The 10,580-nt window shown below is 41.8% G+C and overlaps 1 protein-coding gene across 4 annotated transcripts in view; it reads left to right on the top strand.

Moving 5' to 3' along the window:
• UBE3D (ubiquitin protein ligase E3D) overlaps positions 1-10,580 on the top strand; it is a 165,072-nt gene that overhangs the window by 81,438 nt on the left and 73,054 nt on the right. The window contains exon 8 of one of the 4 annotated variants that reach the window (XM_017742826.1): positions 10,093-10,164. The exons of 2 other annotated variants lie outside the window; for them this stretch is intronic. In XM_017742826.1, coding sequence (XP_017598315.1) covers positions 10,093-10,110 — 18 coding nt within the window. In that variant the 3' untranslated portion in view covers positions 10,111-10,164. One more of the 4 variants, XM_017742824.1, reaches the window with a different exon arrangement.

Below are 10,580 nucleotides of genomic sequence, written 5' to 3'. Positions count from 1 at the left end.
GTGGCGCGGGTGGCCTGGGATCCGGGGGGGGGATGGGACGAAGGGCTTCACAAACCCCTGGGCAGCTGATCCCGGTGTCCAGCCAGACCCTCGGGAACAGCAGGCTGGAACAGCAGGGATGAGCACAAATCCCGGGTAGCAGACGAGATGTATCCAAACTCAGGAGCTGCGGTGGGAATCCCCTGGGAATGCCCCAGCGGGGCAGGGAAGGTGGGCTTGGGATCCCGGGGTTTCTCCGGTAGAAGGAAGGCAGCTGAAAAAGCAGAAGCCTGCTATGCTGACGAATTCCTTCCAGCCTCTCTCTCCGTCCAAACGCCGGGAACTAACTGCCCACCAGCCCAGGTGAAAGAGAGTAGCCAGATGCACCCCTCCTCCTGTGGCCAGGTCTTTCGTTTTTCTTAAGCACCCAGTAATTTGTCCCCCTGGAAACATGTATGGGGAAAATTCTTTAACAGAAAAAGAAAACAGAAGGAGAACTCCTAAAACCCCAACAATTTATTAAACTGTCTTCAACTCACAGGTTCTCTTGCTTTTTTCTTCCTGTTCTCTGCCCCATCATGCTGGTAAAGGAATAAGTGCATGACTGAGTAGCTGGATGGGTGCTTACCTGCTGGCCGGGATTGACCCACCACAATTGAAAGTAAAGTTGTGAAAAAGAAAAAGAGTAATTCTGTCTGTTCTCACTGCCCTCCCATTTGGGGACATTTTCCTTCCCCATGTTCTCAATGGCTGTAGTTGCCTGTCTGTGTCTATACCAGCAGTAGGGCAATTTGACACATTTGGTGTAATTTTTCGCTTTCCTTGATTCTAGCTCTGAGACCTCTACTCACATTTAATTATTGAAATTACTGGAAAATATCAGATCACGTAGGATAATATATAATTGTCTCAGATGTCTTTCTATTTGAAAACAGATTTATTTGGCCGTGTTCCAAAAATAAATGATTGTATGCTCTCCCAGGTACCAGGGAATATGTTATTCAGAACTCCTGTTTCTGAAGACAACTTTATTGGGTCTTTTTTCTCCCCGCCTATTTTTTATGTCACCTGTCCTACTGAGCCAGTAGTGGATTTGAGGTGTCACAACTTCATTTGACACTTTCTTGCAATCACTCTGCTTTATAAAAAGCAAAACTTGGCCTTTGTTATCTTTGCAGTGAACCATGGGCTCTTATAAAAAATGGACTTAGGTTCAGAAAGACTGTTGAGTTCCCCTCATGACTTCTTCCTTGACCCTTGCCTACCTACTGCTCTTGCCTCCATTTCTTTCTGTTGAATAGCATGATATTTTATTTTGTTGTTTGCTTATTGACATCAGCATTTTGAGAAATAGTGTAAGTGCAAAGTACAATTAGTTACTGTGTAATTTGCTTTGCATCCAGAGTTAGTGGTACATCTTAGTCTAGCCTAAATACCATGTTTGGATACAACCATAACAGAAAGTTTGGTTAGTTTTGAAATGTGCAGGCAGTATCTCCATGAAGATGGAAAAGCAAGCACCAAGATAGGGGCTGGCCTAGAAGCTGTGCCCTTACAAAATGTTTGGTCCTTCTTATCACTTGCCCTCTCTCCCCAGCATTTTTATCTCTTTCAGTCTGCATTTCTCAGTGCAGAAGCTGTCTTAATTTTTGCTTTCCATAGTGCCAAGCACGATGTTAGTCCTGAAGTAATAATAATCAACAATGATGTCCAAAATCCCCAGCTTGCATTAACTGAGATGTGCATCTTTTCCTAATGCGCGGTTACCAAATACTGCACCGAGAAGATATTAAAAATGTCAGCTTTAATTCTAGTATGTTATTGGATTATAAAGCTGGCTATTGCTGTGGTGCAGAAAACATGCCTGTGTGTCAGACCAGTACTAATGTACTTGCCATTAGCAGCAACAGACAACAGTATTGTTACTGTCATTGATGGGTCACAGGGCAATTATTTGTGTAGGGCTTGCTATTTCTTTTTAAAAAGGGTGACCATTTAACTGGGATAGTAAATTGGTGTACCAAATTGAGTACCAGTTGGGGTTATTTTAATTCCAAAATTAGGGTGGTTTTCTGTTACAGCTGGTGAGGGGGCAGTAGCTCTGACCGAGGTAGAGATGACCGGTCCGGAGAGATGGTCCCGAAAGGAATCACCTTCCTGAGGCCCGGTGTCTTCCTCAGCTGCTGGCAGAGGAGCCCTTGCAGAAGCTGTCAGCTCTTTAGTGGTATCAGCTCGTGATTCCAGCTCAGCTCTGCAGGGCAGCCTCCAGGCCAAGCCAGACCAGAGAGAGAGACGAGAGGTTCGTGTGGCTGGTTCTGCACAAAGTAGCTTTATTGTGGGTCCATACTCCGGCGAAGGGGAAGGCCAGGGACAAGAGCTCTCTCCCCCGCAGGGGCAGAGGGCTAGCTTTTATAGGGATACAGGGGGTGGGTGTCAGAGGGTAAAGGCCAATGGGTTGCAAAGGATCTGCATAGGGTCTCCCAGAGGATTCTGGGTCTGTTTTTTCTCGCCATAAGTGCAAAGTTAGCTGCCTTCCCAGGGGGGGTCCTGCTGGGAGGTTAAGCAATCTCCTTATCTCAGCAGACATCCCTCCAGGGCAGGGGCTGGGCGTACCCTACAGTTTTCTAGCTTAGTTTAAATCCCTGCTAGAGTAGGTTAGGATAAACTGAATAACAATAACAAATTGGTTAATCAGAGAGCTGTACTGGCCTTACCCTGTGAGTAGGGTAAGGGCAAGTTCTAGCTTACCTTCGTCTTATTTCTTTGTGTAGAGAAACTTTTATATATAAGAAACAACTTAAATTGAAAGTTACAATAGATGATTCTGCTCTCAAACATACTGGGTTTAAATGCAAATGCTTTCCAGTAATTTTGTTTTGCTGCCTTCATCGTTGTTTCTCCAGAACATCACTTTGTGGTTTCAATTTAGACTCTGTGTCCTATTATTCCTCTCCTAGCCAACTGCGCTCCATTATAAATGACAGGTGACTTGTTTGAGGTACTGCTTCAACTCATCAACCTCATTCCTTTTGGTTTACCTCCATGGGTTTTTTTGCTACCGTTGAATCACTGTCATAGAAGCACTGCAAAATCTGCAGATAAACAAATTATAGAGACATTGAGCAACTCTTGTCTTTTGAAACAGCTTCAGTTTATTCATCCAGAGCAGGGTGAATTGCCTCATGGCAGATGCCAGGGAGCTTTCAGCGATGTTCACAGAATAGCAGGAGTTTTGCAGGTCTGCATGCAAATACTCAGTAGCAACATTTGTGTCTTCTAATACCTGAGTGTGACATTAAGTGTTGAATAGCATGACATTTTTCTTACTGTGGACACCAACTGCTGTGTCCAGATCCCACGGTTCTGTGGTTCAGTGTGTTTGGCTGGTGTTCTCTTAACACGGCAGTAATGCTATTGTCTCACTGCCACAGGCTTTATCCCCATCCAGTCGTCTTGCACATGGATTGTGCAGGTCAGTTCTGTGTTCTGAGTGATAGATGCTTCTTCTATCTGCTTATATTCAGTGATGATATAAAGGTATATCAAATTTTCAGTGTAAATAGTAGAAAAATGTTTATTTCAAAATATAAAACATCTATAAGTCTATCTTACATGCTTTTAATCACTTCCTCAAGACTGCAAAACACTTTATTATTTACATTCTGTTGTGATAACTGGGCTTTCTGTAGTGCAGGCAGGATGGCACAGCTGCAGATGTGCCCTACCACGTGGTTGTGGCAGCACAGCCAGCGAGGGGCTTATGAAACAGACTTTACACCTGCATTACTGACGCTGGGTTATTACAGCCCCAGTGGGCTGGGCATCTTGTCTTTTGCTACATGTGTTTCCTTGCTTCTAAAACTATGACTGTGAGTCTACCATAAGACTCACGACTTTCCCATCAGCAAGAAGGTCATTTTCTCAGCAGTGCAGCTGGGAAAAAAGTCCCTGTGTGGCCATCAGCTGAGTTACACAGGTGAAGGGCAGACCATCAAACATGATAAAGCTGATGTAGCTGTCCCGACATTAATGGAGCCATTGCCAATTTATATCAGCCAATGATGCTCAGTGTAACAGGAGGGGGACAAAGTCTCTTGTCTTCCCCCATCAGTCCCACTTCAGAATATAGAATTGAGTTGGCACATAGATAGAAACAGGGCTGACTATGTCTGAAGAAAGCATGAGAACACATCTGGACAGACATGGAGTCAGTTCCATCATGAACCATCATAATGAGAGGCCTCTTCACAGCTCACAAGTGTCCTTCCTGCAGAGAGAGGACATTGGCTATAAAACAAGAAGAGGGAAGAATGAAATTCAGTCAGTACTCCATCAGCTGTGCATGATGGAGTCCTAGATTACAGGCTTACTGAGTACATCCATGATGCAACAGCTCTACTCTCAACTTCTTTGTTAACTTCATCAAAAGTTTCCAGTTTCTGTCTGTGACTAATGGGAAGCATGACATGCAACAATCCAATTGCATAGTTGGTGTAGGCTGTTTTCTCAGATTACTTGACTTGTCCTTTACCGGGCTTTGATTTATGTGGACGTAATATGAAAAGGACAAGAACAGTCCTTTGTCTGAGCTTTGAAAGAAAACTAAGGTATGGGACAATTTACAGCTTCTGCTTTGTAGCTGAAAGGAGGTTTTGTGAATTTGTTGGAATAAATATTCTCAAACACATGAAGCAAGATGAAAATGCACTAAATTAAGAGTGCCTTTTAAATTTATGGCTACTGGGAAGAAGATATGAGTTGCTGTTTTAGTTGATTCACAGTAATTATTAAGATCATATTTTGTGATTGAGACACACAAAACCAGCTTGAATGTTGCACCCTCTTATCTCGGGAGCGCAAAGAGCAGTGTCTGTTCCGATCCAGCAAACACAGCTCCAGCACCCAGGCAGTTCTCTGTGTAGGTAAACAAGGCCTGAGCAAGCCCCACAGAGGACAGGGAACATCACACAGCAGAGGGTTCTGTGAGATGCTGAGAGGGAAAATGTATTAACAGCCTGCCTGAAAGAGACATTTATTCTGTCCTTAAAAGTGCTTTTTAGATTACAACAGGCACATAAAGAAACATCTTGGTAAGCTGGGGATTTTGGAATTGGCATCATAATTTGCAAATGAAAACTTATTTCCTAGCCTGTTTTTTTTTCAATGATCACATGAATGCAAAAGAACATCTTGTTGTACAGTAATGCTGATTTATTTCGCAAATATTTCTAGTTACCTGTGGATTTATTAGTGAATGCATTACAATCTATACCTTCCTCAGCTTCTAGATTTTGACACTTGCTTAGCAAGAGTCACCATTTACACAAAAGTATATTAGCTTTCCCCAAATTAAGAAAATTTTTCTTTGAAGTAGAAACTCGTTGCATTTTGTTGTTACGGTTACCAGAAGACTAGTAAGTAAAAAAGACCTCACATGGGCTATTTGTTTTTTAGTGTATCATTTCACATTTTAATGTGGATTTTGTCTCCTACTCTACTAGGCAGATGTTACATTATTAGAATTAACAATTTTTATTTCGGCCATAGAACATAATTTTAAAGCATTTTTGAAAGACCTGGAATTCAGAATCTGTGAGACTTTTACAACCCTTAAACCAAATCTCCTGTCATAGATGGCACTCTTCCACATGGTTGTCTCTCATATGGCTACTTTCATATCCTGATCCACCCTTAAATTGATCAGTTGGTTTGATTTTGTTTTTTTTTTTTGTCCTGCTATCCTTACTGAAAACCTGATCCAGAGTCTCATTCTCCTGACAGGAATCTTCTGATTTCTGGGGTAAGTGTATCCCTGGCTATATTGCACCTGTTTTTTGTTGTGCCAACAGCGTTCTTTAATACAGGCAGCTTCCTTCCTGGGTTCTTAAATCTTATTCCATGCTTAGGGAACAATTCTATCTCCTCAATGTTAATTTTATTTATGGTTTCATACCCTGAGATAAACCTGGCATTATACCAAATTCCGTGTCTGTGCCCGCTTGAATTAATCTCCATTGTGTGGGAGTGAGCAAATTGTGCATGAGGTGTGAATCTTAGCAAAGAGACATTAATGCTTTCTTACTTCTTTTGGGAACACCTCACTTCATGCCTTTGTGAGTGCTTCTCTTTTGTCCTCAAGTCTGCTGGACACTGGTGGCTCACCCCAGCTCTTCTTCCCTTCCATTTCCAGCTGTGGAGACCTAAAGAATGCCATTATTCTCTGGCAGAAGAATCTGATTATTTCATAAGTGCATGACCTCACGCTTTGTGTGTTGATCCTTTCCTTAGTTTTTCTGATCCTCATCTTTATTTATAATGCTTCTGACTGTCACATCAGCAAGTGTTCTTATAACATTTGTAGTGGACCATGTCACTGTGCTATGGTCACTAGTGAAAATGTTTAATAAGATCAGCTTATAGGCAGAACTACTATCCCCTCAGGCCAGTTACTTCTCTTTTGGGTTTCCGATGAGGATTTGAACCTTGAAAGTTCATTTCATACCTCAGCAGGAGTCAAGATCTTGGTGCTGTCCTCCTGAGCCCTGTGCCAGGACTCATCTACCAAGCAGAATCAGCCCTTCAGCTGTTATTGACGCTCACTGGGCAATACTTGTTCCTGACAATTCATGAAAGACAAATGCTCTAGTGAATGGAGTTGCCCCACTGTGGTAGAGGGCTGTTGGAGTATTATACATTGAGTTATTAGATAAAAATAGCAGATTATCTCATTCTTATTTAGCACTGTATTGCTGGTCACTTTGGGGTTGTTTTTTTTCTTTTCTTTTGTTTTGTTCCAGAGTGGTTTGTTAATTTTAATGCTTGGTATAAAAACATTGTGATTCTAATGACCAAATGCTCCTTAAAAATGCAGCGTTACACTCCATCCCTTCTGCTGTGAGTACCAAACACAGCCTGATGATAAACTGAGACAAAGTTATAGGAGTGGGAGCAAGACAAGGGTCATATTCCAGTACTGTTAAAGGAAACTGTTGCTGGCCTGAGCTTGGATGCTGGATGTTACAGCTTTGATAGCTGTGTGACTATAGACAGGGCCTGGGAGATTCAAACTTTTCCTGCCTGAGTGCATAAACTTTCAAAGAGATGTTTGACAGACCTTTGACAGATCTGTGCTTTGGTTTTTCTGTATGTGACGTTATTTACCTTGCGGGCTAATAATAATGCACTGTATCCCGTGTAAGCTTTTTTTAACTGCGAGCTCTCCAGATCCGTCACTCTGCGTGGTGGGAGTTTGTCAGCACCGCCGTGTCGAGCAGCTTTGTGCCTTCTGTAACACCGGCAGCACCTCACAAGTGTGACCCACCCTTTCTCTCTGCAGAAAGGAAGTGCAAAGTGCCTGTTGTCGTGATCTTGTGGGGGTGAGCATGGAGTGGTTGCCTGCTTGTTTTAAGTGTACGACCTTCTTGGTGACTCTGTTTGAAGACGTGAGTGACAGAAGCGTGCCTGGGAGCGGAAGGTGTTTGGATTTGCCATGGTCCAGAGTTACTGTGTGAGGTGCCTCCATAAGTGAAGAGGCCACTGTGAAAAGTTTTTGTCTTGTGTGAAGTGAAATAGCTATCCTGAGCCCAGGTTTTCAGGTGTCTTGAAGGTGACTTTGGGACCATGAACTTGATTCAAAGCTTCATGAGACAGCAGCACAGACAGCAGGTGTTAGGTCACTGCCATGTTTTATTAACGTCTAGTTGGAAGGACCTTTTTTATCTACAAGCTATGTTTACAAACATTTAATATGCACCGCACAGTTTTTGCCCTGTCACTAGTAGTGTTTCTCAAATGCAGGCTACACTGATCAGCCAAAGGCTGGTTGGTCTGTTCCCAGGATGTTCTGCATTCCTCTGCCTCCCATCACCAACTAGAAATGTTTTGTCTTGCTTAAGCCCATTTCAAGTAGCAACCCATATCAAGCTAGCCTTGTTCAAACATAAGCCAGGTAGTGGCCTGGCTTCATGAGGGGAAGAAGATGAATGAGCAGAGTTTCTTCAGATTAGTAATATGGTTTATATATTATATCACATTCTTTATTACCCTCATGCATGCACAACAAACGCACAGGGATGCCATATGTACAGCTGCAGAAGGTAACCGAAGCTATTATTAGTTATTAATTGAATATGATCCCCTAATCAAAGATGATACAGTAATGCACAAAGGGACACATGCACATTTACATTTGATATTTTGTGCCTTGAAGTTTTAGTCACATAATCTAAGCACGGGTGTAAGTGTTTGATGATGTATATGAAAATGGTTTTGATTATTTAGAGGACAGCATTAAGGAATTCTGAGATTGTCATGGGTTTAGACACAGCCTTTGAAACAGCTTCAGAGACCAGGCTCGTTATGTCAATTAATAGTATCTTGTGCATCTGATTTCATGAAGAATTCAAGATCAAAGGTCACATTAAAGCAGTCTTAATACTGACATAATTTGGTGATAATAAAGCACAATTTTGTCTTCTTTTCATTGTAATGAAATGATGTTGCACACATTGCAAAATTATGGTAATTTTATTTTCCTGTAATTCATAAAGAGAATAATAGCTGAGCAACAATGCACTGGGGCATTTTATTAGGAAATTGAGGGCCATATTCACTAGTTTTTCAAGATAGCTTTTATCCTTCCCTCTGTGTTTTTGTTTTTCAGAATTGCATTGCTTTGGTATCATCTCACTTCTGCAAAAGACAATTTTGTTAAATGTATCCCCAAATGCACTGATGGAGTTATAACTGTTTGGCAAAGGCTTGGAGACAAAGATACTGCTGTGAAAAATGAGTCTTGTCAAAAGAAAACTGATTTGTGAGCACAAAATATGGACAGTGTGGTCAATGTTGTATTATCCGTTTTCCTCCCACTTTCAGGTGTATCCAGTATCCTGAGGTAGTTTTTATAAATCAGGAGCATCTATGCGGACTCTGTCCACCCTTCTTCACTGTCAAATTATATCAGAATGGAGATTTTTTTCCGTCTCTCAGCACTATGGATTTTGCCCAGTGTAACTGGATATCCCAGGGCTTTGTGGCTGGCACTCTGGGATTTGGACACTTAGTTCTTCTTTGTGCATCTGTACCTGTCTATAGCTCTGTCTTTCATCCGTGCCTATGAAATGAGAGAAAAGCACAGTCTAGTCTTGAAAGAGATATCATGAGGAGAAACCTGTTAAAAGACTGTGAGTGTTAGGCTAAGCAGTCAAGGATTTAGTAGATGAAATATGGATTTGCTACAGACTGTTTCTAAAAGAAGGCGTATCTTGTTCCAGACTAATAGTTGTGTAGCATTTTGACACATAAGTGAAAAGCTGTTGCTCCCAGTGTCTGCTAGGAGATCATATTATTTCCTTCTCTTAACTTGTAATGTGTTTACCCTGCCTTTGATTTATGTAGCCAGGAACAAGAAGTGAAGCACTTACACAGGAGAGATAGGCAAGTACTTGTATGGGTTCCTTGTATTCCAGAGCTGTTAAAAGCTAAATCTTCAGATCTTTAACTCATAGGATAATGTTTCTAAAGAGGACACCATAAACCTGTTTGTATGTATTTATTAGTTTCACTACTGTTTTATTTCTGTGCTGTTTAACAGCAGCTGATATCTTCTTGTGATTTTCAAGATCCCAGGGTGTTTATTGTCATTGCAATTGTTCTTTTGTTGAGATCAGCAGAATAGCTGGGCTTCTTCAGCAAAAAGACTGCAGGTCTCTTTTAGCCAGTGGGCCAATAGTTCATGCAAGTCTAGGAAATTCTGCTTTTTGTTAAACTGCAGCAACATATTTATACTCTCACAGAGTTTTCATTAATGTAATATCCAGTCTTCTTAAAACATGTGCTGCTTGTTTTGTCCTAATCCGTCTGTTTTAAAAACAAAAATTAAAGGGGGTACGCAGTATGTGTGTTGCTTTGATCACAGATTTGGAATTTCCTGCCTCTTGTAAAGGAGCATGGGTTAGGTGTAACTCCAGTCTAACACCCAGATCTAACATTTGCCTTGCAAAAGTGGGGGCAGTCCTGTCTTTGCAAGGTGTTCTAGACCCCTTTTCCAAAGTGGAAAAGCAGCACTTCAGATGCTCAGATAAATTGTCAGGGGTGTCCCTTCTTTTACAGGCAGCTGCTAAGACCTAGGATGCTGTCTCCCTTGTTGCCACCAACGGAAGCATAAAGAGGTGACTTCTCAAGTATGTGCTATATTTGTATAATCTGAGTTTCATCATTTTGGCTGGGCTGAACATCCTACAGGTCATTAGGAAGGGTATGTAATTTAGGAAGGTTTAACAGAGGTGCAGGCAGAGAAAGGTTCTGTCCTTCATATAGATGGTATCTGACAAAATTTCACTTGTTTGCTGATGCTGCCTTGCTACTTGGTACTCCACAAGAGAAATAGCACTTGAAGACTAAGGCATGGTCCAACTGCAAATACTACATCAAACAGGGTAGAAAGGTAAAAGCTGAACTCTTCCAGTGAGCCCTGATGACTGCCCACATTCTTACTAAACCCCTACTATCCTGGCTCTTTCCTTTCATGCTGTTCATGTACCATGCAAATACTCTGATGTCTGTGCAGCCTGTATCTCTTTTGTCAGCAGGCACATAGA

The sequence above is a fragment of the Corvus brachyrhynchos genome, unplaced genomic scaffold, assembly GCF_000691975.1.
Source record: "Corvus brachyrhynchos isolate BGI_N302 unplaced genomic scaffold, ASM69197v1 scaffold87, whole genome shotgun sequence".
Classification (NCBI taxonomy): Eukaryota; Metazoa; Chordata; class Aves; order Passeriformes; family Corvidae; genus Corvus; species Corvus brachyrhynchos.
This window is presented reverse-complemented; position numbering and strand designations above follow the sequence as displayed.